The sequence below is a fragment of the Calcarisporiella thermophila genome (assembly GCF_041956535.1).
Source record: "Calcarisporiella thermophila strain CBS 279.70 unplaced genomic scaffold VTP21scaffold_1, whole genome shotgun sequence".
NCBI classification, from domain to species: domain Eukaryota; kingdom Fungi; phylum Calcarisporiellomycota; class Calcarisporiellomycetes; order Calcarisporiellales; family Calcarisporiellaceae; genus Calcarisporiella; species Calcarisporiella thermophila.
In genome coordinates this window covers 278,660-305,697 of record NW_027192191.1, presented here as the reverse complement: position 1 = coordinate 305,697, position 27,038 = coordinate 278,660, and the positions used below count along the sequence as shown (strand labels likewise).

General features: G+C 49.0%; 13 protein-coding genes across 13 annotated transcripts; 7 read left to right on the top strand and 6 right to left on the bottom strand.

The window, feature by feature from the left end:
* Positions 1-685: 685 nt before the first annotated feature.
* VTP21DRAFT_145 (uncharacterized protein) lies at positions 686-2,790 on the top strand (the record flags this gene model as incomplete). Its single annotated transcript, XM_069391538.1, has 5 exons — positions 686-697; positions 786-863; positions 924-2,177; positions 2,287-2,445; positions 2,521-2,790. 5 exons carry the CDS (start codon positions 686-688, stop codon positions 2,788-2,790), a joined length of 1,773 nt encoding a protein of 590 aa, XP_069256524.1.
* Positions 2,791-3,163: 373 nt separating this feature from the next.
* On the top strand, positions 3,164-4,869 carry VTP21DRAFT_144 (uncharacterized protein; the record flags this gene model as incomplete). Its single annotated transcript, XM_069391527.1, has 11 exons — positions 3,164-3,178; positions 3,268-3,289; positions 3,432-3,523; positions 3,601-3,665; positions 3,735-3,852; positions 3,913-4,008; positions 4,088-4,259; positions 4,337-4,464; positions 4,552-4,632; positions 4,699-4,753; positions 4,829-4,869. 11 exons carry the CDS (start codon positions 3,164-3,166, stop codon positions 4,867-4,869), a joined length of 885 nt encoding a protein of 294 aa, XP_069256523.1.
* Positions 4,870-6,681: 1,812 nt separating this feature from the next.
* VTP21DRAFT_143 (uncharacterized protein) lies at positions 6,682-7,370 on the top strand (the record flags this gene model as incomplete). The annotated part of the gene is made up of 3 exons (XM_069391516.1): positions 6,682-6,904; positions 6,978-7,151; positions 7,225-7,370. The coding sequence occupies 3 exons, from the start codon at positions 6,682-6,684 to the stop codon at positions 7,368-7,370; spliced, it is 543 nt and encodes a 180-aa protein (XP_069256522.1).
* Positions 7,371-7,897: 527 nt separating this feature from the next.
* VTP21DRAFT_142 (uncharacterized protein) lies at positions 7,898-9,529 on the bottom strand (the record flags this gene model as incomplete). The annotated part of the gene is made up of 5 exons (XM_069391505.1): positions 7,898-8,703; positions 8,765-8,884; positions 8,949-9,044; positions 9,116-9,225; positions 9,300-9,529. The coding sequence occupies 5 exons, from the start codon at positions 9,527-9,529 to the stop codon at positions 7,898-7,900; spliced, it is 1,362 nt and encodes a 453-aa protein (XP_069256521.1).
* A 113-nt stretch (positions 9,530-9,642) lies between these two features.
* VTP21DRAFT_141 (uncharacterized protein) lies at positions 9,643-10,477 on the top strand (the record flags this gene model as incomplete). Its single annotated transcript, XM_069391494.1, has 5 exons — positions 9,643-9,798; positions 9,871-9,965; positions 10,026-10,194; positions 10,255-10,312; positions 10,380-10,477. 5 exons carry the CDS (start codon positions 9,643-9,645, stop codon positions 10,475-10,477), a joined length of 576 nt encoding a protein of 191 aa, XP_069256520.1.
* An 83-nt stretch (positions 10,478-10,560) lies between these two features.
* On the bottom strand, positions 10,561-11,322 carry VTP21DRAFT_140 (uncharacterized protein; the record flags this gene model as incomplete). The annotated part of the gene is made up of 1 exon (XM_069391483.1): positions 10,561-11,322. One exon carries the CDS (start codon positions 11,320-11,322, stop codon positions 10,561-10,563), a length of 762 nt encoding a protein of 253 aa, XP_069256519.1.
* Positions 11,323-12,121: 799 nt separating this feature from the next.
* Positions 12,122-13,012, bottom strand: VTP21DRAFT_139 (uncharacterized protein; the record flags this gene model as incomplete). The annotated part of the gene is made up of 1 exon (XM_069391471.1): positions 12,122-13,012. One exon carries the CDS (start codon positions 13,010-13,012, stop codon positions 12,122-12,124), a length of 891 nt encoding a protein of 296 aa, XP_069256518.1.
* Positions 13,013-13,433: 421 nt separating this feature from the next.
* Positions 13,434-15,350, bottom strand: VTP21DRAFT_138 (uncharacterized protein; the record flags this gene model as incomplete). The annotated part of the gene is made up of 5 exons (XM_069391460.1): positions 13,434-13,555; positions 13,633-14,328; positions 14,405-14,487; positions 14,553-14,859; positions 15,284-15,350. The coding sequence occupies 5 exons, from the start codon at positions 15,348-15,350 to the stop codon at positions 13,434-13,436; spliced, it is 1,275 nt and encodes a 424-aa protein (XP_069256517.1).
* Positions 15,351-17,164: 1,814 nt separating this feature from the next.
* VTP21DRAFT_137 (uncharacterized protein) lies at positions 17,165-18,587 on the top strand (the record flags this gene model as incomplete). Its single annotated transcript, XM_069391449.1, has 3 exons — positions 17,165-17,546; positions 17,636-17,782; positions 17,857-18,587. 3 exons carry the CDS (start codon positions 17,165-17,167, stop codon positions 18,585-18,587), a joined length of 1,260 nt encoding a protein of 419 aa, XP_069256516.1.
* A 456-nt stretch (positions 18,588-19,043) lies between these two features.
* VTP21DRAFT_136 (uncharacterized protein) lies at positions 19,044-20,713 on the top strand (the record flags this gene model as incomplete). The annotated part of the gene is made up of 5 exons (XM_069391438.1): positions 19,044-19,254; positions 19,323-19,391; positions 19,462-19,607; positions 19,682-19,868; positions 19,953-20,713. 5 exons carry the CDS (start codon positions 19,044-19,046, stop codon positions 20,711-20,713), a joined length of 1,374 nt encoding a protein of 457 aa, XP_069256515.1.
* A 142-nt stretch (positions 20,714-20,855) lies between these two features.
* VTP21DRAFT_135 (uncharacterized protein) lies at positions 20,856-21,440 on the bottom strand (the record flags this gene model as incomplete). Its single annotated transcript, XM_069391427.1, has 3 exons — positions 20,856-21,011; positions 21,074-21,240; positions 21,320-21,440. 3 exons carry the CDS (start codon positions 21,438-21,440, stop codon positions 20,856-20,858), a joined length of 444 nt encoding a protein of 147 aa, XP_069256514.1.
* Positions 21,441-21,768: 328 nt separating this feature from the next.
* Positions 21,769-23,148, bottom strand: VTP21DRAFT_134 (uncharacterized protein; the record flags this gene model as incomplete). The annotated part of the gene is made up of 4 exons (XM_069391416.1): positions 21,769-22,287; positions 22,366-22,565; positions 22,633-22,717; positions 22,780-23,148. The coding sequence occupies 4 exons, from the start codon at positions 23,146-23,148 to the stop codon at positions 21,769-21,771; spliced, it is 1,173 nt and encodes a 390-aa protein (XP_069256513.1).
* Positions 23,149-25,276: 2,128 nt separating this feature from the next.
* Positions 25,277-26,734, top strand: VTP21DRAFT_133 (uncharacterized protein; the record flags this gene model as incomplete). The annotated part of the gene is made up of 1 exon (XM_069391405.1): positions 25,277-26,734. One exon carries the CDS (start codon positions 25,277-25,279, stop codon positions 26,732-26,734), a length of 1,458 nt encoding a protein of 485 aa, XP_069256512.1.
* Positions 26,735-27,038: the final 304 nt, after the last annotated feature.

Sequence of the window (27,038 nt, the reverse complement as noted above, 5' to 3'; positions counted from 1 at the left end):
CTCCCAATTCCACGATTCGAGCTCCGGCAATAATACCCGATGGGGGATTTATGGTCCCTTTGACCCAAGTGTTCTAATGCGCTCACCTTCCTTTCTGGCCCGCCTGCGGTCGGCATTGAATTCCTGCGCAAACGTGCCGATGTCGAGACCAAATTCCGCCCCCAAATCGGACCCACACAGCTAAATTACCTGCGCGTAACCCAATTGGCATAGCATCCAAAAAAATAAGGGTAAAAATCTCCACTTGCTTGGCTTAAATCGGGCGACTCTGCGCTCCCTTATCTTGCCCCCCCTCCCCGACCCTCGCCCGTGTGTGCTTTTCTCCCCTGCTGCTCGCTTGCTCTCTTCCTCGCCTGCGGTGTGATTCCGGCTGCCTTTGTTTCTCTCTGCTCTGCATGCGCGGCTCATTCCCCTGATTCATTCCTCAATTGTTCATCTCCACCGCTGCAAAGCGCCCTCCTGCTCCGCCCTCATATGCCTCTCGTCTTATAATAACGCCTGAGCCGACGCAAAGACGCCCTTGTACATATCCACCACGCTATCTATTTATTTGTGTGCTATCTCTCTTCTCCGCTTTCCTCTTCTCTCTTCTTCTTGCACCTTCGCTCACTCTTGAAGGTCGCCAGAATACTGAGCAACACCCTCCTCCCTCTCTTCGCCGCCCCCCACCTCACCCAGCTTTTAAATGTCTCTCAAAGTAAGTCCTAACTCTCCTCTTAACTTCCTCACTTGGTTCTGAAAGTCTTCGTATTTTCTCCTCCACCTCCTTCCTCTGTGCCTCTCAGTATGAGCTAGAAAACTGGCAGGCGGCTGTCGATTACTTTGATCAGCAGGATTTTGAAAAATGCTTAGAATCATTCAAAGTGAGTGCTCTCTCTTCCTCTTCTCGTTTCTCGGAGATTTCAAACCCTCCCCCTCTCTAGCTCGTCTCCGAATCCTCCAAAATCTACTTCAACATTGGAATGGTCTACGCAAATATCAGCCAGCAGGAGGAGGCCCTCCCCTGGTTCGATAAGGCCGCCGAATGCGACCAGTTCATGGCGATTGCCTACTTCCAGCGCGGCGTCTCCAACTTTCTCCTCGGGAACATGGTCGACGCCGAGGCCGACTTTGACATTGCGCTAAAAAACATGCGAGGGAACTCCATGATCGACTACAACCAGTTGGGCCTGCAGCACCAGCTCTACCTATGCGAGGTCTTGTTCAACCGGGGCCTGGCCCGCCTCAACCAAGGCTACTACGAAGCGGGCATGGAAGATCTGAGCTACTCGAGAAAAAACAAGCAGACAGAGGCTCACGAGGTCATCGAGGAGGCCATTGCCGCCCAGGGCGACGGCTTCACCGTCTTCTCAATACCACCGGGGATCCTCTACCGCCCGCCCGAACACAAAATTCGCAACGTCAAAAAGGTCGACTACCTGGGGAGCGCACGTGTCGTGGCCAGTCTGAACGGAGACACCTTCACCGGCTTCATGCCCCCCGAAACGGTTAAACAGCCGTCCAAACCGGTGTCCAATGGTTCAGGTGGCGGAGGCGGCGGTGGCGCCAACAAGCCAAGCTCCGCACCCAATGTGGGCAAGGCGGCCATCCTTCCCCCGAAAGACACCCGCGCCTTAGCGGTGCTGGACAAGGACAGCCTGTCTAGACAGGACTCCTCCGCCAGGCTCCCTCCCCAGAGATCCATGAGTCGCGGCGGCACCCCCGCTCCAGGCGGCCTCCCCGGATCTCCCACCCCCAACCTCAGCCGGCAAAACACCATGAACGCGACGCGCCTAAAAATGAACAAGCGCACCGACCTGTCCGACATGCAAAACCAGGAGCCCTTTACCCCGGGGTACTTTGACCTCTACTACCGGGACGACCAAGAGTACTACAATGGCAACGGAAAATCGACCCCCTACGGGTACGATGGGGAAAACGGGGGCCAAGACGGGAGAATGGGTGACATGCGCATGGGCGGTGGCGGCGGCGGCGGTATGAACGGGTATGCAAAGTCAAATTACCCACCCAACGGCTACTACAACGAAGGCAACGGCGAATCCTCGCCACCCGCCCTCTCCTCTCCCGGCTCCGTGTCATCCAACGATAGCCCTCAATTCTCGAACGACGTAAGATACTCTCCTGAGAAAGGACAGGGTCGCTCCAATCCTGGTTCGAATGGACGATATGCCGATAAAGTAAGTAGTTTCGAAGAGAAGAAGCTCCCCAGCTTGGAGGAGATTGGAGAGGGGAGGGATGATTAATGGATAAAGGGGTATTCATCATTTTTATTCCTCTTTTCAATAGCCTCGATACAACCAAGGACCCCTAAAATCCTTCAGCAAAAATAAGATTAACCCTATGGCGCGACAGGATTCACTGCGCTCCAATGGTCCACAAAAACTCCCCATGAGGCGCCAAGATACCTCCATGTCGGCCCGTTCTATCTCAACTTTGCAGGGCAAGGTAAGAGAGTAGACTGGAAATTTCCTCTCAACGATACAGGCGATTGACAAAAGCTTTATCCCTTATGTTTTCCAGCTAAAGGTAAAATGTTATCATCAATCCCAACCTGACAACACCCGTGTGCTCCTGGTTGATGTCGAGGTCACTTACAATGAACTCATGCGCCGCATACAAGACAAGTTTGGAAGCCCAAGGCCTCTTCGTCTAAAGTATCGCGACGAAGAGAACGAGCTTGTGCTGATGACGGACGATGATGATTTGATGGTAGCACGGACAATAGCCGAAGCAGCAATGCAGGGTAGCGATAATGGAGTGGAGCGACTAGAGATTTATTGCTTTGATTAATTCAAAGAAACATACCTCCAACCGTTTTTTTTTTTTACATTTTTTTTTATTTGCTGTGCACAATTTTCCCTTTCCTTTTGATCCAGTAACCTTACCACTTCTCTCTCGCCGATGCAAATACTTTTATCGCAACTATATTACTGCTTCCCTCGTTGTCATCACTCTATTTATGTTTGTTGCACTTTATTTTTGGCATATTATCAACCATCATAGGATGTAAATACAGCATATAATTTTTCCTTTCTTGCACTCCCCCTTCCTTCCCCCTAAATCCAAAGGGGGGATCACTGCGCCCCTACTGTTGATTGGAAAGTAAGAAAAATTAAGGACAACTGTCACAGCGAACAACCCGTTCATATCAATCTCGAACTTGATGGACAAGTATCAGGTATGACATTCTCCCAAAAAATCAGAGGGCCTTATCCATGGCGGTCCTAACTCTTTGACTCTCGTTCCATTTTTTCTACAACAATCTAGAAAATAGAAAAGCTGGGAGAAGGTACGAAGATCAAGAATTCATGAATGGAATTTTTGATTTATTTTTTTTTTTCTGGAATTACTCTTTTCATATAAACATCGCCTCATTTATTTCTCTATTTTTGCTATCATCATTCCTCTACTTATTTCCGATCCCCGATCAGGCACATATGGCATTGTCTATAAGGCTCAGAATAGAGAGACTAATGAGGTGGTGGCATTAAAGCGCATTCGGCTCGATAACGAAGAGGAAGGGGTAAGCAATAGCCTGTGAAACAGGTTCAGCGTGTTCATCGCATCGGATCGTTCTAACCGCCATCTTCCTTAACCTAGGTGCCCTGCACTGCCATACGGGAAATTGCCCTCTTAAAAGAACTCAAGCATCCCAACATAGTGCGGTAAATAGCGTTTGGGCTGCATTCAGCCTTGGTCATTGCAAAGACTAATGCCTGTTCTATTGTATGAAGCCTCTATGATGTGCTGCACACCGATAAGAAGTTAACTCTGGTCTTCGAATACCTCGATTCGGATTTGAAAAAATTCCTGGATGCCTACAGAGGAGATATTGACCCCACCACAATAAAGGCAGGTGTCTGGAGGGCCCATCTTGCTACTCGTTGACCTAATTTTGCCTTTATGCTCTAGCAATTGATGTACCAGCTCCTCAAGGGGATTGCCTTTTGCCACGACCATCGCGTCCTCCACCGAGACCTGAAGCCCCAGAATCTACTTATTAACAAGGTATGTATGCTCTTGCGCCGTTCTGTTGCTTCTACAACGGGTGTGGACTGACATGTTGGCGGGTGGGGTATCTCTCAAGAAATTAGAGCTTAAACTCGCCGATTTTGGTCTAGCTCGTGCTTTTGGAATTCCGGTGCGAAGCTATTCACACGAGGTGGTCACCCTATGGTACCGGGCGCCAGATGTGCTGATGGCTTCGCGGCAATACTCCACCTCGATTGATGTGTGGTCGGCCGGATGCATATTTGCGGGTGAGTAGGGATACACCGGCCCGTTGCTATCGCAGAGAACACTTCTTTTGCTAACCACCACGCGTACATCACTCTAGAGATGGCCTCTGGAAGGCCATTATTCCCTGGCAATTCTTCCGCAGACCAACTCACCCGGATATTCAAAGTCCTGGGCACCCCGACCGAAGAGACATGGCCAAAGGTGTCCCAGCTCCCCGAATACAAAGTAGGTCATTTATCCACACCAATTCCAGGGTAATGCAAGCTCATCTCCACCCCACCCCCTCCCTCTTTGCTCCTCTGCCGCATCCAGCGCGATTTCCCGATATACCAGAGAATATCTCTAGAGAATTTATTTCCGAAGCTAGATGCCCTAGGGATCGATCTACTTAGTGTATGTGTTGCATTTCTCTCTCTTTTTCACAGAGAACATTTTCAGTTTATCTATTTTCACGTGTAGCGTATGATCGAGTATCAGCCAGAGAAGCGGATCAGTGCGGACCACGCTCTCCACCGTAAGTTGAAGCGTACTTCTTTATTTTAGGGGATGTACGTTCCTATTCTAATGCCACCTCCCTTTCCCACTTCAGATCCCTACTTTGCGGACCTGCTACAGACCCCTTCCTCTTGATCCCCGTGTTTTTAGAACAATATCCACTGTGATATCGATTTCTGATGTTTTAATATGGTGTCATTTTTAAACCTCATTACATCTTCTCGTTTTCCTTTATTTCGGGCCATGTATTTGTTTTTCTACGACTTTGTTTCTCCGTCACAATCCAATTTTCCTCTCCTATTCAGCCGAGGACTCCTCTTGGCTATTTTGAAAAATTGCCTTCCGCTGGGTGACACAGACCCTGTTTAATGAATCTCGAAATCTCAGGGAGGACGGGGGGAAGGAACAAGGACCCTCCCTATCCACAGATAGAGCTAGACTCAGGCCCTCTTGCGCCGACTCGTATGAGTACCCTCACCCTCGCCTCCTTCCCCGTTCCTCTCCCGTGAATAAGCTTGTTCCGGATGATTGATTTCTTGACAACCGGTTTCCCCTTGCAAAGCATCCACCCTCTCCTGGACATGTGCTAGGAGTACGATGACTGGGGGTGCACCGTGTTTGCATGGCATATTAAACGGTTCCAGAAGAGTTCTTCCAACTTGGTCTCCATCCTCGCCACTGCTACATTTGTCCCAACTTCCATGGCCATGGCGATTTTACAATGGTTCCTCTCTGCTGAGAGTGAGGATACAATGGAGGTAGTTTGTGAAGCTGGGGTCCAAGAAGAGAACCAATAGTCACGGAGTCTCCGGCACGAAGTACATTTTGTTAGTTTGCACCGGCCATCTAAAAAAAAAAGTATCATAATTATTCTTTGTCTACCCATTTGTGAGTTTCGAGTGCTTCTAGATCCAACCAGTAAAGGAGTTTAAGTGGATAGCAATCAAAAATGATGGCCCCTTCTCTCTCTCTTTCTCTCTCTCCCTCTCTCCTCAACCCACAATATTAGCAAAAAAAAAAAAATAAAAGCCAAGATATTATAATAAGAATCGTCGGCTTATAATATTAACACGTGCAGTCTTCTCACTTTACCACACGCAGGGTAAATTGAGAATGTTGTTATACAAAAATAAAACTTAACAGAAGAAACAGAAGGCAGAGCGGGTGCTGGCCGATGTTGAAGTCAGGTGTTGGCAATAGCCATGGAAGCGGTTCGCGTGCTCTATTGAATCAAACACGCTGACTCAATCCAGATATTGGCCAAGAAAGTTTTGCCGTGGGGATTAGCCAAGGGAAAAAGAGGTGGTCTGTACTGAGTGCACAAGCCTAATTAACCTAATCCACTTTACCCATATATTTGGTTGTTAGCTTTTGGTTACTTAAGGGCGCAAAGACTGATTCATGCTCATCCAAGAGGCTCTCTGTTCGGGGACTAACCGCCCTCTTAATCCTCTTAAACCTAGATCAAGGAATCCCCTTAGCTCGCCCTGGAACCTAAATCTCGCCTTAGCTGCGCGGAGTCCAAATCGCTGCATGATTTCTGGAAATGTAACCCTCCTCTCCCTCTCCTCCAACCCCCTTGGCTTGAGTGGTGAGCCTCACTTGAGGCGCTCGCCTCATTCATTTCCAAGTGCGCGAATAATAAATCGTGTGGCGCGACCATGGAGCACAGTAGCGTGGAACAACCCAAGTTAGAGTTTCTTCAAAATTAAGAAAATAGTCGCTACTATGAAATCTAATTTGGCGTCGAGTGATTTTGTGCGTGGAGGAGAGGTGATGAAGCATTAAGAGCTAGCATATCGGGCTAAGCGCTCCAGAGAGTCAGAATCCAACAAAACGAATCGGGGTATCCATGCACGTATAAATAGGCCGTCGAGAAGGAGCATCCAGCTCAACTCATCCGCACTTTGCACTCATCCTCTCCTTCCCCCGAAAACATTCAAAACAATGAAGCTGTCTTTCCTTCTCTACCTCACCGCCGCTCTCACCGGGACCGCGCTTGTTGACGCCATCGCTTGCCAGGCCAACCAGGCCGCGCTCAACCTGATCAAGGAGAGCGAAGGGTTCAGAGCCCGGTTCTACATCGATCCCGCCGGTGTCAGGACCATTGGCTACGGCCACGCCTGCATCGGCAGTGCTTGCAATGGAATCCGTGAGCCCATCACCAAAGGTAACTATGTTGTTTCGGCTGGAAAGCCCGTGGGTCCAGCTCTCGCTCTAATCGCGTTTTGGATGCATATCAGCTCAGGGCGAGGCTCTGCTGAAGCAGGACCTGAAGTCCGCCTTGAAATGCCTCAAGACCAGCATCACCGTTCCGCTTAACGACAACCAGCTGGGCGCGCTCGCAAGCTTCACCTTCAACCTCGGGTGCGGAAACTTGCGAAGCTCGACTCTGCGCAAGCGACTCAACGCTAAGGGTAACACCGCCTCACACCCTCGTCTTCTGTCCCCTGGTATTTGACCTCTCTTTCTTTCTCTTTCTCTCAACAGAAAACCCGAACAAAGTGGCCGAGCAAGAATTGCCCAAGTGGGTCTACGGTGGTGGCAAAGTCCTCCCAGGTCTGGTCAAGCGCCGAAAGAAGGAGGTCGCCCTCTTCAAGACCCCCTCCTCCAAACCCGGCCTTCCTTGCCAGTAATGGACTTGATACCTAGCTCTACTCACGCTAGCGACCTCCCAAAAGTATTATTTCGTCTATTTTAATATTGTATGCGTGTGTTTGCCAAGAGATTGGAAAAGTGTTGTAATATGGTTTACGAGCACTCCTCATAATCCCAATAAATTATTTGTACCCCAACATAAAGGAAATCGAACCTTCCCAATTAGTCCAGCTTTAGGCCATTGCCATGTCAGAAAAAAGAGAGAAATCGCCAGGAGTGACAGAGCCTGGGCTTCAATTCAATATTGATTTAGTAGTTTATTCCAGGTTGCACATTGGAAAACAGAGGCGAATAAGGAATATGGGGAGGGGGGACAGAGGTCGGAGTATACCTTCACTCTGGCAAAACTAATGATCCCTCTTCCACCCGACGAGTTCTGATGGTGCCACGAAGCTCATCCCTCGGGAATGCGGAGATGCGGGAGAGCTGGCAACAAAACAAACAACATCAAAGACAACAGAATCAGGATGTAAGCTCTCGACTGAGCATCGTCTCTAGACAGCATCTAACGGTTCTGTGCTCCTTCCCTTGGGCCGCCTCCTGCCCCACCTCGATGTCCTCCCGCTGGAGATGCGCCTCGCCCTCCTCGCACCGGGCCACCGCCACCTCGCCCTCCTCTATATCCACCTCGCATGGGTCCGCCACTACCCCCACGTCCTCCTCTCGGCGGTGGCCCACCACGTCCACCGCGACCTCCTCCGCCACGCCCACCTCTATGGGCAGGGATATGCTTGTGGGGAGGCTGTGCTTCTGGTTTGGTATCCTTAATGGGCTGAGCCGAAGTCGGCTTGGATCCACTGTTCGTGACGGGCTCTGCCCCACTTCTCTCCTCTCCGTGGCGAGTGTTTTTATTAGAACCGCCGGATTCGGCATTATTTATAATTCCTCCACCACCTACTTCAGCTTTGCTGCTGCTAGGTTTTGTCACAATTTGTATCGCTCCCGGCTGCAGAACTGTTTTCTTGGACTCAGCGGAGGATTTGGCTTCCGACGCCTTGTTAGTGGGCGCCGCCTTTTTGCTTGCTTTCGCGCTGGAGCCAGCACTAGCACCACTTTTAGCCGGAGTGCTCGAGTCGGCGGCAGGCATCGATTCGGAGCCTGCTGCCTTTGCTTTCTCTGCCTCCTTTGCCGCCTTCTCCTTTGCTTTTCGTCGCCGCTGCCATTTGCTCGGCTTCGCCCCATCCGCTGCCTTACCCGCCGCCGCAAATTTCGCGGCCTTCTTCATATTCTGCCTCATCTTCTGTGCCTTTTTCTCGCGAAGGAAGTCGAGCAGAGGCGTAGATTTCGGATTGACCTTGGCTGCGTCAAGCGCTGAGAGAAAAGTTTCAGGTTGATTTTGTCATCTCCTTTGATCTGTAGTATACAAACATACCTGCTTGTTGGTTAGCAATGCGGTCTTCTAGTTTCGTCCCTGTTAGCCCGTCGGTCCCCTTATTTCCCTCGGTTTCCTCCTCGGCTTTGAGCGACTCCAAGAATGCCAAATAATCTGGGTCTAATATAGTTTCCCGTGTTATTCAACCATGGTCAATGCTATTGAAGTAAGGAGGATAAAATACCATCGTCAATGGTCCCCTGTCGAGGATCGGGTTTCTTTCCTGTCTTGGGAAGCTTCTGGTATGGAGCAAACTCTACGACGGCTCTACTCGTATTGCCTTCAATAGAGAAGGGTTTACCAAATAAATGTGCTGAAGATCTGAAAAATAACGAAGCGAGGCTTCAATACCTTTACTATCAACAAACACATGACCGTCATAGCCGCGACAAAATTCGATCACTTGTTGGATGTTCTTGAAATGAAAATAGGCTCGAGAGGCAATGCTTTCTTTGGATTTACTAATTGATGGTAAAACACCCGTGGTTAGCTCCAACCCTTTGCGCAAAAGTTCATCAATATAGCACCCTCTGACCTCTTGCTAAATTTCCCCTGGAAGAAGGAATACCAGTCTGTCGTCTCCTCGTTGGCCCATTGCGCGACGGACTGGAGGAAAACCTGCTCAGGAAGGTGGGGCGGGAGCTGCCGGATGACCACTTTGAGTCGATCGGTGTTTGTGTACCTGTTGGGCTTTGAATGGGCCCGTTTAGTCGACGGAGTGGCGGCAGGATCGGGATTGGGGGGTGGATCTTTCGAAACACTCATGGACGGAAGGATTTGGTTTGATTTTAGAGAGCGAAAAAAAAAAAATACAACTAAGTTCAACTTGTCGAATTTTCTAAGATTGAATCGATTCGATATTATCGAACCAAGTGGAAATGCTGGATCTCCCCCTAGACTTATGTAAAGAATCGCTCACTTATACCCCATGCTACTGCGAAGAAAACATATATCTGCTAGCCAAAGCCATTCTCCCGCGGATAGAGGAGGAGAGCGAAGCGTCGGTTGTCTTCATATCTAATCCTCGAAAATTGGTAGATCTGTTCGATCTTGAATTGGAGTGCACTCTGAATTGAATAAACATTCTGCCTATTCGACTGGTGTAGATACCCTTATGGAGTCAACAGAAGCAACATTCGCCCGGCTTACCAGTTCTGTGGGACTATCATGTTATTCTTGTTCTGCGTACGCGCTCACAAAGGTGCTGATTTCGTTGTTCCATGGTGTTTATTCTTGTTTATTAACTGGGTTCACACACTAGTTGGGTATATGATTTTGACACTACTCTGGATTTCCCTTGCCCCCTAGACGTCTACATTGCAGAAGCATTTCGGCCGGAGGTAATGCTGCCTGAAGAATTCAGGAGAAAGCTGCGAGTGCTCAGTGCGAGAGAATACGGTCGTATTTTTGCTTCCAATAGATCCCACATGGTAAAATGTACAGTCGCTTGTATTTTAAAGCAGTTTGCTCAGCCGTATTACAATCACTAGGTAAAGGACGGCGAGTATATTTCGCCCCCTCCCTCGTATCCTCCAATACGGACGACAGGTGGGTAACATGACATTGTGTAATTCAATTTGTATAATCGTACTCAAATGCAGTGCATTATTAAAAGGGTGCGCGATGAACTTGTACTCGTTTATTGACATGAGCGGGGACAACGAGTTTGGAAGAGTGTATTCTGAAGATGAGATAGCTGCTATACTATCGTAGACACGGGAGATATCTGTCATGTCCCGCATTTTTTTTTGTAAATAAACTGTATTGTATCTAATTTACATGATGGATAGCATCCTCTAGAAGAGAAACCCGACTCGATCCATGATTGCGTAGTAATCCCGGCGAAGCGGAATTTTAATCCGCCTTGAGCTGAACACACCCCCGATGGCCATTAGCCCCACCACCATTAGGGCTGACCAGCCAAATGCTGCTCCGTAACTCCATTTTCTTTTCAGGCGTTTGTGCGTACCCTTTTCACTTTCACTACTATGAAGTCTCCGCCAAATCACTGGTAGCCCGGATACACAGTGGTACACGCCAAGCAGCGACAACCCGCTGAGACCCAACGAAGTGCAGATGGGGTAACGCTCCAACGCTGCCGTGACAAATGTGAAGTCGAGGAAAGCAGAGTCACCAAAATGAGAGAGAGGGAGATGCCGATTTAGAATGAGATGGACCCCTAGAATGGGAATTAGCAGGTATCCGGTCTCAGCATGGTAGCGGAGCGTTCCCTTTAGTTCATCCGCATTAACCGTCGCAGCTTCCTTTTTAAGGTCCCTCCCTTTTCCTCGCCGCTTACGCAAATGACGCAAAATAAGTCTTTTACCAACCCCTGCGACTACGTGGCCTGCTATGGCACCGTGCACGAGAAGAGGCTCTAATCGCGTCTGGTATAGCTCGCGCCCTAGGAGCATGGCGCCATTCGCTTTGTCAAGACCAAGCGGGGCGAGGCAGATCGCGGTAGAATGCACAACTAAAGTCACGGTAAATCCCAAGCCTGATATGGATTGAAGCGTGGTTAGATGAGAATACAACCGGAGTGGGTTGATGTCTGGCATTTTATGGAAGATGCCTAGGGAACTAATTCGTGTTTGTTCGTGTATTAATCCATCCTGAAATTGTAGGCCAGCCCAAGGATGAGCGCAAAGTATCAGATATCAGATATCTGAAACTTCTAAATTTATAAAGGAATAACCAGGCATTCAACTTGCCGTTACTCTCTCTTATTTCCTCCTCACTCCCACTCTTTTTTCGACCGTCTCTTCATCACCTCCACGGGTGAGGTCGCAAGGTAAATAGAGCAAGCTTGATGGATGGATGGATGGATGGTTGCATTCTTTATTATGATGATTTCCTTTTATCTGGCACCTCTTGTTTGAATGGGTTCGATATCTTCGAATATTGTTCTCATTATGCACGCATCTTGGACGAAATCTGATTATTTTTTTGTTTCTGCTTCTTGCGTACACATGGTTGGTCAAGTCAGTCTGGCTAATATGCTTATGTCTGTTGTCTTTATCATAGGATTCGCGCCTGGGCCTGGATACCCTGTACTCTATCTTTTATTCCTCAATAAAAATACCATTGAATATATATTTATTGGACCTTCATAGCGAGAATAAAAGACGGAATAAACAAAGCACGACTAGGAAACTCGCAAAAGCTCATAAACGATGGTGTCGATAGAAAAATGGGCGACAAAATCCGTGGATAAGATATATAGGGAAGACAAGCAGAGTAAATAGCGAGAAAAATTTACATAATAGAACTGAGGACAGCAAAAGAGTAACAATACACGAAAAAAGCAAAAGTTTTTATGACAATTAATAAGACAAATAATAAACATGCGGGCCACTGCTACCAATAGTAATGATGATCGCGCTTTCCGTAGGTTGGGGGGTATATCCACACGCTGTTCGACTGCACCGAGTCCGGCCCCCAGGGGGTGGAAAGGACCTGAGACACCGAGCTTCCAAGCGGTCGACACATCAGCGTTTCCTGTGGGTGTCGCCACGCCGGAACCACACACTCCCATTGCTCTTTCGAGAGGATGTAGTCCGTCTCCAGGCTCCAATAGAGACGGTCAAAGCGAAGCGGGCCGATGTCTGGCGTCGGTGGACATTTGTAGGCTGTGATCCGGGGCCCCTTTCGCTCCTTGAGCACCTCCTCTTCCACTTCCTCCTCATCGTCCTCCTCCTCCTCCTCTTCACCCTCTCCCTCGGTCTGAGTGTCTCGCTCTACCGCGCCAGATTCAGAGTTGTCCGCGTGTTCCCCCGATTCTTGCTGAAGAATGGAAGTCCCCTCTTCCTGATCAACGTCTTGTTCGTCCATCTTAACCTCCATACGCGTCTCCTCATTTGGTTCCAATGTTCTATCTACATCGACCTCCATATTCGCCTCCCCTTGATTAATGATTTCTCCCTCCTGGTCAGCAGCGGCTACTCCACCAACAGTAGCATTAAAGGATGTGGGGCTATCTTCCACCAAATCATTTAGACATTCATTAAGCCATTGCGCCTCTCTAAATCGGCGTTCATATTCGTCCGCACACCGGAATAGGGTGGAACCACATTGTCCGTCTGCGGCGGAGTCCAGCCGGAGGGCAAAATTGGAGAGCAGGACGCGAACGCGTAGCGGAAGTGCGGCAAATGAAGGTGGATCAAGCTTCCATACTGTCAGTTGGCAGATGCGCAGGAATTCAGCCCAAGCCGGAGGAATGATTTCATGATTTTGATAAACGGGTGCCATGCTGATAAGGTTGGATTAAAAGAAGTAAAGTAGGAGGGAGGGGGAGAAGTAGCAAATTAATATTGCCTTTTGCCTCTAAAAGATTTATAATAAAAAAATAATAATAATTTATTGTAATGCTAGGGCTTTGGTTCAAGGAATGCCATATCAAAGTGGGAGAAAAGTCAAAAAAGTAAAAAGCAATATGAAAATGGTCGATAAGGGTAAAATGAATCATTTTAAATGATGATGATAAGATTCGCTATCCATTCAACGCCAGCTGGTCAGTGGTGTCTGTGCCCAAACCGGAAATCCGACTAGAAGAGGATCATTTTTGAAAAAATGACGTTATTATAAGGCAATTTCAAATTCTTTAATTTCAAAAAAAAAAAATAAAGGGCTCATCGTCTACAACAACTAATGAAGGTGGAATTTCTCTAAACTAGCATTGGTCCATAACGAAGTCGTTACTTCCAGTGTCGATAAATGCATCCGACACAAATGCCCCGTTATCTAGACGGGACCAAATGGTACTAGAGCCGAAAGTTCCGCTGACACGAGAGCCTATAGCATTATATTTCCGCTGTCAATGTCTTGCGAAAACAGAAAGACACTATCACGTAAATCCACTAGCTATTTACCGCGTGTTTGGCAGCACACTTTCACGTCATCGCCATCCGAGAGCTGACCAAGGTTCTTGGCAGACACGCTCGCACCGGAACGCATGTTAAGCTTCCCTCCTCTGGCCTTGACTTTGAAGGGGCCTTTGCAGTTCCCCTTTCCAGTTTCTTCTTCCTCAGTGGCATTACACCTTGTCTTGGTTTCAGTGGGCTCTTCATTAGCATTAGGTTCAGCGGGCTCTTCATTAGAATTGGGTTTAGCGGGCTCGGCACTTGTGGTGTTTTCTGGCTGGGATTCCGTAGGCTCAGCAGTGGGGGTGGGCCGGTCGGGTTCAGCGGATTGACGAGCTTTCCTACGGTTTCCGGTGCCATTGCGATTGCCAGGGCCTCGGTTTCCATTACCTCGATTTCCATTGCCTCGGTTGCCGTTGGCCTGGTCGATGTTGCCTTGGCCGGTGTTGCCTCGGTTGCCAGGGATTCGGTTGTTGTTGCCTCGGTTGCCGTTGACCCGATTGTTGTTACCGCGGCCATTGTTGCCTTGATTGTTGACGCCTTGATTGTTATTGCCCTGATTGTCGATACCCTGATTGTCGTTGCCTTGGTTATTGTTACCATTGCCTCCACCGCAATTGCGGCTCACTAGATTAGAATTTGCAAAGTATCTAAGAGGCTGGTTGTCAAATGCAATGCGTACATCGCGGTTGTTGAAACGTTGTTCTGCGAGGTGGAAGCAAAAAGCATGAAATTAGTCCCTGCTCATGGTATCCAAATCCAGCCATAGAGCTTGCCATACCATAGTGCAAATGCGGGCCTGTGCTGAACCCGGTCGTCCCAAGCCTTCCTAACTCTTGTCCTTGCCTCAATTGTTGGCCCTGCCTGTTTCAACCGGTTAGAGAGTGATTATGGAAAAATTCACGTTTCTACTCATGGGCTCCACTTACCTAACATTGACGCTGTTCAAATGAGCATACAGAGTGCTCCATCCGTTCCCATGGTCCACAATAACGTGCAGCCCATAGCTGACCCTTCCGAGATTCTGAACCTTGGAGACCCTCCCGTCGAAACTCGCAAGAATGGGATCATTGAAATCCTCAGGGAACCTGTTGAAGTCGACGGCATTCTGAGGACTGTGGTTATTACGCGTGTTGGCCTGCCAACGAGTATTGCATTGGAATGGAAGCTGGAAGCGGGGGCGATCCTGCTGAGCCAAGGCAAGGGAGACCAGGGCAAGTAGCGCGGGGGTGATGACTAACATGATGGATATGAATACAAAATGTAATAAACGAATGAAATAGATATGTCAATAGTAATGTAAATAGCAGAGGGGCGCCTTTCGCTGAAAGGTGTCTATGAAAGAAAGATCAATACAAGTGGCAGGAGAGGAGAAGGTATTGAAAAAGCACCAGGCTTAAATAGTAGGTATAAAAAGTCTCGATTTTTTTGCCTTTCGTTACCACTTTATATACCGAGAGCACATATAAGCAATTTATGGATTCCTTTAGCGAAAGGGAAGGAAATGAACCGCGGGTGTCGAAGAACTACACACGCACCGGCTGAGTCCATGACTGCTACTTCCGGGTAGATTTGATCATTTTCAAGCACAAGAAGGTGGATATGGAATAAGTTAGGGGCATTTCCCGGTATTTCCGAATTGTTGTCCTTCTGTTCTCACCATATGGTATTGAGAGTAGCCCGGGTTTTGTGCCCACGGTGACTTCAATGGTATTTTTCCACCTCATGTTTGTAGTTCCCGGAAAATAATAACAAACAATTCGAAGAATGGTTTATTTGGGTTGAAATGGAAACGGGTTTTGTGCCTCCTCCCGAGATTAATCGTGGTTCATTCGAATCTCTGTGAAAAATAAGGACCGTAAATCCAAATTGATTCAATGTTCATCAAGAGTAGGTAATCAAACCTTGTTGCTCTAAAAATGATTGCCCCGCGAACCATCAAGAGAGAGAGAGGACTCTTCGCGCAAAACTGGGGGAATATCCGAGTTTCCTTCGAGAGCTCCTATACTCTCCGTTTCGGAAAACATCCTGTGCTTAGAGGCAGAAAGCATGGAGATCCACGGATCCTTGATCGAACGAGCGAACCTATACCTTCCTCCATCCCCGCATCGGCCTGTACTTTCTGTAGCACCACTTTTAATTGCACACCGGCTCAAAACGTGCTCGAATGCATTGCGAAAAGGCAACTCGGATACACAGAAACCAGGAGCACGTTAGATTTAATTCGTTTTGCATGAGAGGACCGCATTGATAAAGGCCCACAGCCTCGCACTTTCTTGGAGGAGCAGGGTGCCTCGAAGAGTTTTGCAGGTATCGTCATCGCATTATGGGAATTGTCACGGGAGCAAACAAGAGCTGAATTGGAGGAATTTTAGGAGCTGTGGCCTCTTGATGGATCGCTTCAGAGATCTTTAATGTCGTTCAAAGGTGAAAAAAAAAAGGCTAGTTGAAAAGAAAAGAGGATAGAACATTAAATAGAATTTCCATAGGACACTTAAGCGGATGTCAGAGCCTATCCAAGTATCTCTGAGCGCTTTTATGCCATGTTGCTTTACCTCAACTGATCTGCTGTGAAGGGTCCTACCAGCCCAATTACAAAGAGGGGTTGGTATCCAAGCGTGAGTGATTTAAGCCGTGAGAAAGGCTATTGCGTTGGGCAATACCTTGCTCTCTCTTCCTGGCATGCTAGCGTGAAAAAGAACAAAATCGAGAGACGAGAGAGGGGCGCCCAGTAATGGACAGCGAGCTAATACTGCCAAGTGAACTAAACTCGTTAGAGTTTATCACGACGGAGATGGCGTGAAAATGCAGCCGATAGGAAATCGAAATCATGCCGCTTAGTATAGTTCAAGAAATTAGAATATGCCTAGCAATAGATTTCACATGTTGACCAGCGTGCTAGTCTTTACTGTTTCCCGCCCAATGAGCAGCAGTATACACTAGCCTTTATCCATTGTAGATTGACGGAGAAGAGCTCGAGTTGTTGTGCTTTATTACGGCTAGTGTAGGGTTTGCAGAAGCCTTCGGATGTGGTAGAAAGGGTGCCGGCCTCAGCCTCAACTCAATAAAAGAAGGTGCCTGTCGAAGCTAGCTGGAGCTTGGACGACTGAAGCGACACGAGGTTGCAGAAGGGCCGCGTCACGTTGGGTTTTTACTCGTTAGAGTATAGCAGAACCTTCCATCTGTCTTTTTCCCCGCCGCCAGCGCCTCCGCAGCATATTGGATGCTTTCTTGTTCTTATTTTAGAGTTCAAGGCTTCTTAGTGCCCGATCTGTCCTTTTATTGGTTTGGAACACCGAGCCCCATTGGCCCGCAAAATGAACAATTCCCCATTTAGGGGCGGATGCGGCCCAAGAAATAAATTAAGGTTGCCAGCGCAGTTTCATTCGCACGATCCATTCGACGCGCACGACCATAGGCTGCGGGAGGAGAGGGTTGAGTAATCAACTTTTCCAAATGCCTCAACTGGTCTCCGGCCACCCACTTTTTATTGCAAGGCGTGCATTTCTCCTTCTGCCGCTGCTCTCTCATCCTCGCTAGAATGCACCTCTCCATCCCGCTTGCCGCTCTCTTTGCAAGCCTGACCCTTGCCCTGGCCAATCCCATATGTATTGACCATTACGATCCGCGCGACCTCACCAAACGCGCTCGCGTCCCATGCCCGCTGGTCCATGATATTGCTCCTCGCCAGGCGCCGGAGACCTTCAACTCGTCGCAGGCCTTCGTTTTCGACTTCTACTGCGACGCCTCCCCTGAGCTGTGCCTGAAGGCCAAGGAAGGCTTCCGCAAGTCCGGCGAGATCCTGTCCAGCTTTATCAGCTTCGCCGCGCCGGTCAGGGTGAACGCGTCGTTCCACCTCTTTTGCAAGAGCGACCCAGAAATCGACGAGAACTGCCGCACGCGAGGCCTCTCGGCGATAGCGGGTAAGTGCGGGGCTCCTCTGCTCCTGGCCGTCGTTCAGCACGGAGTAGCTGATGCGGGACCGTTTCCCTCTTGTTTTTTTGGCTGATAGGCTTGGCAAAGCCGACTCGTATGATGCTGCTCCAGGACGATGACAACGTACAGCGCATCTACCCGCAGACGGTGGTCAAGCAGTTCAATCTCACGCCGCGTCCTGCCTATCACACCTATGACATTTATGCGGATTTCAATGCTGAGCGTGAGTTTGAATTGCGGTGTTATTTGGAGAGAGGCGGCTGACCAACCAATGGCTCTCTGCTCTTTTCGTTATAGTTCCATGGCACTTCTGGGCAGATGGGCCGAAGCTAGCCTCGGCGCAGCAGACCGACTTCGAGGAGACCGTGGTCCATGAACTTCTGCATGGCCTCGGCTTCCTCAGCTCGTGGGCCAATCTCCCAGCCTCCCCGGGCTCGTTGATTCCGGCCGGATTGATCTATGACGAGCAGGAAAACCCGATGCCCACCGATGACTTCTTTGTGGAATCCGTTCTGGACCGTTACATGACCCTGGTGAGCGGCGCCTCCCCACAGCGCTGCACCGAGTTCACAAAGGCGCTCAACGCCGCCTCCACCAAGCTCTTCACCCAGTCGACGACCCCCGCCCAGGTCGCAAGTTTGCTCGAGACGGCGCCCGACTTCCAACCCGCCAGAGACATGATGAAGGCCGCCACCACCAATGACACGCTGGCGCTGCTTCCGTTTGGCGCGCAGGCGCCGAACGACTATCTTTGGCTCGAGACGGGGCTCCCTCGTTACCGGCAGGGCTCGTCTGTGTCGCACGTTGCAATGAAGCACTACTGGAACACGAGCCAGCGCCTGATGATGTTCGCTGCTGATCGGCCCATGTCGCTCGCCGAGTCGATCGCTCAATACGGTGGGCCGGTCGGACCCCTACTTCTTCGAGCAATGGCAAGCATTGGATACCAAACCAAAGACAAGTTGCCCGTCCCCCCTATACCAAAGGTTGCGATACCCAACCCTTCTCCTGCTTCACCAGGCCAATAGATACCTTCTGTATCAACCATATTCCTCGAAGCTCGCTCGTTCTTTTTTCATTTAAAAAACACATTTAAGGTAGAACCCCCTGGACCTTGGCTTTCGGATGGCCATGTTGCTTTTGTTTTTCGCTTACTCTTACTCCATACAGACTCTCTATTTATACATATTCCCAATTGCTTATTTATTATTTATACGAGTGATTTTTCCGTTCGATTCACTTTGGGTGTGTGTACTTGTATTTGAACACCATGGCCCTCTTCTGGTTATGTATTTGTTTTTACCGGCGAAGAGGCATTTTACCAACGCTGTGCTCATAATGTATGGAATAAAAATGGAGAATGATAGAGGGTGAGAAAAGCAAAAGCAAAAATTCCCGACAGCCGAGGTGGATGCACACAGTGGTGGCAATACGCTTATCCTTTTTTATTCTTCTCCATCTACCCATTGACATTCCCCCTCTAAATGCCCGCGACCTATCTCATCATTAAGGCCCCCTTTACTCTACTCTCCCACTCGGAGCCGCCTCTCTCTACCCAGGTGGTGGCTGAAATCTCCTCGGGAAAGGTGATTGACATTCTCGCGATAGATGATCGCAAATACGAAAATGAGAATTGCGAAACCCTGGTGCTTGGAGAAGGAGAGGTCCTGATGCCCGGCCTGATTGACGCACATGGTATGCTCGCAGATTGGTTTCGCTGCGATTGAACTGGGTCTTAACTCAAATGCCTACTTTGCCAATAGTTCATCTAAATGAGCCAGGACGGACCGAATGGGAGGGCTTCGAGACGGGAACAAAAGCTGCTGCTGCAGGTAAACGGCTATTGCCTCCCCTTTTTATTATCAGTTCGGTCATTCAATGCGGCATTCTATTTTTCGCAAGGCGGGTTTACCACGGTCATCGACATGCCTCTCAATTCCATACCTCCCACCACGACTGTGGCGAATTTCGAAACAAAACTCGCCGCTGCGAGAGGGAAATGTTGGGTAGATGTCGGATTCTGGGGCGGTGTTATTCCAGGAAACCAAGTGAGTATTTAGAAGAAAATAAGAATGCTTAAAGTTCGTAAGTTTATTCAACTGTGGGTGGATGGGGAGGATAGAAAGAGCTGCGTCCGCTGGTGGAGAGAGGCGTGCGCGGATTTAAATGTTTTCTGATAGAGAGCGGGGTGGAGGAGTTCCCGTGTGTAAAGGAGGAGGACGTGAGGAGCGCCCTGGAAGAGTTGAAAGGCACGGGATCGATTCTGTTGTACCATGCTGAGATGGAGGGCGACGAAGAGGATCAGAAGGGTAGGGTCAATCCGCGTCTACTTCCACGTTGTTTGTGCTAGGATTAACCCCCGCTTTTTGGTTGTGCTTCCCTCTTTCGTACAGCTCCCCCGGCCGATTCCACTCATTACCGGACTTTCCTCGACTCTCGGCCGCCTGCGCTTGAAGTCCGAGCCATCGACCTCGTCTGCCGTCTCGCCCTAGAGTCCAAGGTACGCTCCCACATCGTCCACCTCTCCGCTGCTGCAGCCCTTCCCCAAATTCGCGACTACAGATCCCGCGGAGCACCCCTCACCGTCGAAACGTGTCACCACTATCTCTTCTTCCAATCCTCCGCCATTCCGCACGGCGCCACGCAATTCAAATGTTGCCCCCCGATCCGAGACGAGGAAAACAGAGAGCAGCTGTGGCGCGCCCTGCAAGACGGGACGATCGACTATGTGGTCAGTGACCATTCTCCTTGCACAGGAGAGCTCAAGCGATTAGAGGAGGGCGATTTCGTAAAGGCTTGGGGCGGGATTGCTGGGGTCCAGTTTGGGCTGAGTGTCCTCTGGACGGAGGCGAGAAAGCGCGGCCATACCCTGCACAACCTACTTCGATGGCTGGCCCATGAGCCCGCGAAGCAGGTCGGCCTCGTCGCCAGAAAAGGGGCGATTTTCGTGAGCGGAGACGCCGACTTTGTGATCTGGCGGCCAGAAAGCAGGCTAACCGTGCAGAAGGCGGACATCCATTTCAAAAACAAGGTCACTCCCTACGAGGGGGTCGAGCTGTACGGGGTTGTGGAACGAACTGTGGTGCGAGGCCGGACGGCCTACGAGCGGGCCGAGGGCTTCTCCACCGAGCCCTTGGGTGCGTTGATCTTATAAGGTAATACAATGCAAAATACAGGAATACAGAGAATAAATAAAATGCAGCTATGGATGAGCCGAGAAAAATCAAAACAAGGAAGAGATTCATCTGAACCGTGGCTTCCATATCTACATGCTAATGTCCTACAGGGTTAAATATCTAATGCATTACTATGGCGAGGATAGTGGCGGCCGTGATGGCTAGGCCAATGAGGAAGGCCAGCAGAAAACTCCATTGTCCATGCTCGACGAACCCGCGTTTGTTCACGTAGAGATATTGGATCCGAAAATAGAAGAGTACGGAGGTTAAAAGAGCCTAAAAATAATGTGGTTAATGGACGTCGTGGTATTGCCCCGTGGGGAAAAACAAATACCCACCAGGCAGCCAAGTCCACACAGCACAGAGCCCATGGGCAAAGCGCCCTGGGTGCTCCGTGAAAATGTAATATGCAAAGTCCCGAAGTGTACATGCGATATCATGGATATGCCAACCAGCATTAGCAATACCGATACTCTCAGCCAGCTCAGAAAGGTTCGCTCATTCGCTATGAGAAAGTCCCAAAAGTCAATTCCCCATTTTATGTCACAAAGTGAGAAGAGAGAGGAGGGGCGATGGGAGCCTACCTAAATGATCTCTGCATGTACTCCCAGTGTTAGGGATGACATGGCTGGTCTTCCAAATGCATGATTTCGGGCGAAGGGAGCGATGTTCGGAGTGGGAAAGGGTGGAGGTGGACGTTGACATGCTTGGTCGGCAAGGATTCTAGGGTCTAGGAGATTGTGGCTATTTATATTTTACCCTTCTCCATACTGGTGTGTAGTAGAAAGTTTCGGTTAGGGGGAGAGGCTCCCAGGTTTTTCCTTTGGCAGAGCGGCTTCGCTCCCAATTTGGTCATCCATTTTATCTGAATCCAATCATTAGCCTTGTATTAATGCTGAAGAAAATAGAATAAAGAAAAGCACCCATATAAGAACATGACCGCTCAAAATCGAGTTTATCTCATACAGAAAACATATGTGTAGGTACCGCCTCCCTTCTCGAGCATCCCCAACAAAACCTCCGTTGTCCGCGTCTAATTGGCATCGGCCTGCTTCTTTACTCTTTTTTCCGCTTCTAGAAGAGCATGGCGGAAATCGTTCTTTAGGTCCTCAAGCCCCTCCAAACCGATGCTAACGCGCACTAAGCCTGGATCCAATGTCTTATCAAGGGGGTACCTCCACTCAATCAAGCTCTCCGCGCCACCCAACGAGGTTGCCGGCGTCAGCAGCTGAGTGCAGTGGGGCAGCATCTTAGCCAGTTCCTTCGTGTACAGGACAATCGAGAAGACGGCGCCATAGCCTCCAGGCATCTGCCGGTCACGGTACGCATCGGCCGATTTCTGGATGGAGGCGTGCAAAACACTGCGGATGGTGCCGCCTGGGATACCGTCATGAGCGCGGCCCTCGGATGCGAGGGACAGCCATTGAATGAGCGCAGTAGCGGTACGAGTCTGCTGAGTGACTCGAAGCGGAAGAGTGCGAAGGCTGCGAAGCAAAAGCCAGCTCTCAAGGTTTCCCGGGACGGAGCCCACCACGCTTCGGTCCTCAATAAGCTAAAGAAGAAATAAAACCACGTTCAACGCTGATCATGGGAGATTAGAGATCGGGAGTGCTCTCCCTTCTTCCCCCACCTTGTGAGCCTCCTCCTTGCTCTTGACAAACAAGGCTCCCCCGAGCGCGTCAGAATGGCCCGCCAAAAATTTAGTCGTGGAATGGAATACCATGTCGGCGCCTTGCTTGAATGGGTCTTGCAGCGGAGGCGGGCCGAAGGTGGCATCCACGAACAGTTTAGCTTTAGCCTCATGGGCCCTCCGAGCATAATGCTCGATATCTACACGGAAACAAAGCAAATACCCTTTAGAAAGCTACTGGGAATTCAGCGCTACGAACACGCGTACCAAATATCTCGCCCGATGGATTCTGTGGGGATTCGATAATCACTAGATCGTTCTCCTGCAGTTCGTCGTCAATATCAATGATTTGCTGCAGAATAGGCGTTAGTGTTGGGGTTGGAAAATAGAAAGCAGCCATCGGCTTTACAATACCAAGTCGCTAGTCCGCCGATACAAACGAAGCACATTGTGAATCCCAAAGTATCCGCCCCTTATCGCCACTCTTCTAGGGGTATAGTGCAACAATGCCGCATGGACTGCAGCCAGACCACTTGAATAGGTCACTGCAGCAGATGGGTGGTACAGCGATCCCAAGACCGCTTCGGTACGATCACGCGTAGGATGCCTGGCTTCGCGAGTGTAAAAATAAACATCGTCGTCCCCTAGAGACGCTCGATAGGTGGTGGAGACGTGAAGAGGCGGAGCAACATCGTATATCTTGCCAACATAGGCATTCTTGTCCGAATGGATGGTGAGCGTGGAGAGCTCAAGCTTATCGGGATTGAAATCCTTCGATTGCATTGGTTTATGACGAAGTGTTTTAACAGGGTTTCTGGAATGGTTCTCGAGTTTCACTAGTTTTTCCCGCCTTCACTTTGTTTTTTTTTGGTCCGCTTTATATACTTCTCATAATAATGCGATTTCCATAGCACTTATCTTGAGACTCACCAAGGTTGCTCTAACTATTAGTCATAGCCCCCGTCTCATAGGAGCATTTTGTGACGATTCTTAGCGTGAGCAAAAAAAAAAGGTTCGATTAAGTGCTATTACCCCAAAAGGGGTGAGGCAGGCCCTCAGTTTACCCTATCCAATCCTAATCTCGGTCGAACATGATAATCTCTAGTTATGACGCAAAATTAACACCTTTTATTCGTATGGCAACCATAGAAGATGGCAGAAAAACTGCTTTCCAATCTATTGTTACAGTATACCCTCCTACCGCGCATCCCATAGAGGGTGTAGAAATCGGGTTTTTGCGCACACGAAATTCAGTCGATACCATCTATCACTAGCTCAACTCAAAAAAAAGGGACGGTAGGAGCTTTGCGCGCTATTGAATCTCTATTCAGATCCCCTGCTGACCCCACCACTACCTTGTTATCTACTTCGACTCCCATGTCCAAGTTAGCGCACGATATCTACTCGGTTTCCCATCTATTTTTCATAGGTTGCTGCAGCCGGACGATAAACCATTATCGCATTTTTTTTGCGTATATATGTTAAATAAAGTGTTTGCACACTCTGCTCCCTTGTGAACGGTATAGCGGAGCAAACTTCATTGGAGAGCAACGTAGTGCTGGACTACTTGGTATTTGTTCAACTCTGTCAGATTCCGTGAAGCTAATGCGACAGGCTGACAGGTGGGACAAGGCACTAGTCTTTTACCTTGACATTTCTTAACTATTTATTAGGTATTCCTTCTCGGACATCCCAGATCTACTTGGATTTGTTCATTAATGGAAGACACCGCCATTGTTCCGTTGATGAAACGTATCTCAAATGTATCTCATATCTCATCTTTTTGCCCATTTGTTCAGGGAGCATATATATCTCGATCTTTTCAATATGAAGGTGCATCTGAATAAATTCCATTTATCGAGTCAAAGTTTTACATAGACCACTTTAGTATCGGTACCAAACTCAGAATAGCATATTAACTATTTTTTTTAATTTTTTCTTTGCCCTTTTCGTTAGCCGTTTCTGAGAATATAGATTCGTATTACGATCACTGAAACTCAAACTCTTCTTTGCTTCTCAATATGGCCGTGCAACCGATTAATCCAATTGCTCAGCCATATTCCACAACTCATTTTATTCTAGCCGACTTCCAACCTCAACAATCTGACCAACATGTCCTAAGGTGACCTTAATTTGTACTATCCCGCGAAGGATCAGGGTGGACGATTTGGAGTATTTCTAATCAATACTGTCCATGAAGGAGAATAGAGTCCTTTTCTGCTGCATCATTGTACAAGTTGACATTATTATCTTATATCTCCCTACCAACATTTAAGATGTGTCAAATGCGACACACCAAACGGATTTCGGTCTCTATTTTTTGGTGGCTGAAGACCGGCATAAAGCGTGTGATGAACAGTGGCAGTGGGCACTGCCAATAAACTCGTTCAACCCTTTATCGAGCTTATAGAGTATCGGTAGTGGCGTCTGGAAAATTGCTCTATCCAGGCAAACTGTTTACCTGGATAGAGCACTTTCAGCTCGATTATTTAATCATCGAGTTGAAGATTTACCATGGCGAGTCAAGGCTTTTGGCGGATATCGTATATGGAATGGAATCATGGAAGTCACTACATTCCCAGCAATTTTATATAGTGCAAGGGAAAAGCTACTTGTACTCTATATCGGCTATAATTGCTACTTTACCTTAAGTGATTCTATGCATTTGGCATGGAATAGAATTTTACAACGTTGTAGCAAGCGGATATTTATAAGGTATAAAGCACATATAATTTGTTATGCGACGAATTGCGCTTGCTTTTCTCTTTAAGGAGACCAAAGAAACTCGGGCTGTTGAGAATAGGATTCGAATAGAGTGATCACGTGATATAATGAGTAGCACTCCAGTTAATTATTGAGGCACCATAAGCCAAGAAGCACTGAGTCATTCTCGCTCCCCAATTCATCTTGAATGACCTCATTATCGCTTCGTCCTCTCGGCTACCTTGAAAAATACCAGGTATCAAAGCAACTGGTTGATGTTTATGGAACCGTTGCTCTCACGATCCGCATCCATGATGCTGAGTTGAGTAGCTTTCGCGCTTTTACTGAACGCGAGCAGTACCTTCGTTCTCGATTTTACCCTATTCTTCGCAGTCTCTGTTCTGAATTTGCACACCTCACCATCGGTGTCATCGATTTGGACACTCCGACCCCACGGTTCGCTGGGCTCAAGGAGATTGATCTTTCGAGGGTGATTTCTGCCCGGGAGATACCATTCACCGATCCGTGCAAACTTTCCAGCTATTTAGAGGCTGAGAAGCGCGAAATTTTCGACCTGTCAGATCTCACGATGCCGCTCTGGCGCATCCGCATACTTTTGGATCCAATCTGTCCCGCCGATTTCGTCCTCTCTTTTTCCTTCGATCATGTTATCGCCGATGGGCTAAGTTCCCTTGCCTTATGCCAGCGCCTCCTGGCCATATCCTCTGCGATAAAGCCCTCGACAGAAATGTCCCCCCTTTTCCACCCGACACACCCCACGACACTTCCCAGCCCTCTTAATGACCGAGTGAGCCTTAAGCCGGGCGTTCTTGACCTGTTTCCCATATTAATTCGCTCCAAATTTCTCCCTTCCTATATCAAGCGTTGGCTCTCCCCGCCATTTTGGGCCGGACATGTTCCTGCTCGCCGAGAGCCTCACTGTACCCGATGTCTAGTGTTTTCAGTCCCCCGCGACCCCTTCAACCGGCTCTGTGACCGCGCGAAGAAGGAGCGCACCACTCCTCATGCGGCTCTCTATGTTGCGTGCCTTCTGGGTCTCCTCGAGACCTTAGAGGCGTTCTCCTCCAAGTATCCTCAGCAATCCCCCCCAATCACCTTCCGCTCCAATACGGTGGTGTCAGCGCGCAACTACTTGAATCCCCCTCTCGCCAGCAGGGAGCTGGGCAACTTTGTCGGGTCGGTGAGCATCGACAAGACCTTCTCGACGTTTTCAACCGCTCCGCTGTATTCCCGGTTTTGGCCCGAGTGCAGGGACTACAAGCAGATGGTTGAACATCTACGCCCATCGGCCATCAAGGAGACGGGCTTGCTTGCGTATCTGGGCCGATTCCCGGACAACTGGATCCAGTTCTGGGTCGATCCGCTCGAGAGCAAGGGCGATGCGTCGATGGGCCGCCGCGCAAGCTTCGAAATCAGCGACCTGGGGAGGGCCAAATTTGAGCAGGGGGAGTGGAACGTGGTGGAGGGGTGGTTTAGCCAGAGCGTGCAGGTGACCGGTGCAACTCTCTACCTGAATTTTGTCTCGATTGCGGAGGGGCTCGGCGGGACTCTGACGTGGCAGGAGGGGAGTTGTGACGAGGCCTTTCTACGGGCCTTCATCACGCGATACACGGAGATATTGGAGGAGGTGGTTGCCATTGCCTGAGGGCGAGGGGTTTATGAATAGCTCGGTGTGGCGGATGATTCTCCCCCTTTAGAGTTGAATAGATGGAATATCACCTGAAAATTTAAAATTTAGCTTATGAGACCATCCAAGTGGTGAATGATTTGAAAGCTCTTGGGTAGATCAAGCCATTTTGCCCCCTTCGGCAAGATAAACCCGCTTGGCTCGGCAAATTAACTCTTGGCTTTCTTGCCAATCTTAGGGTGACCCACATCATGAGGGGTGGGAAAATAGGGGAGCCATCCTTTTTAGGTTGTCTCGTCGGTTGGAGGGGGGCTCAATCAGC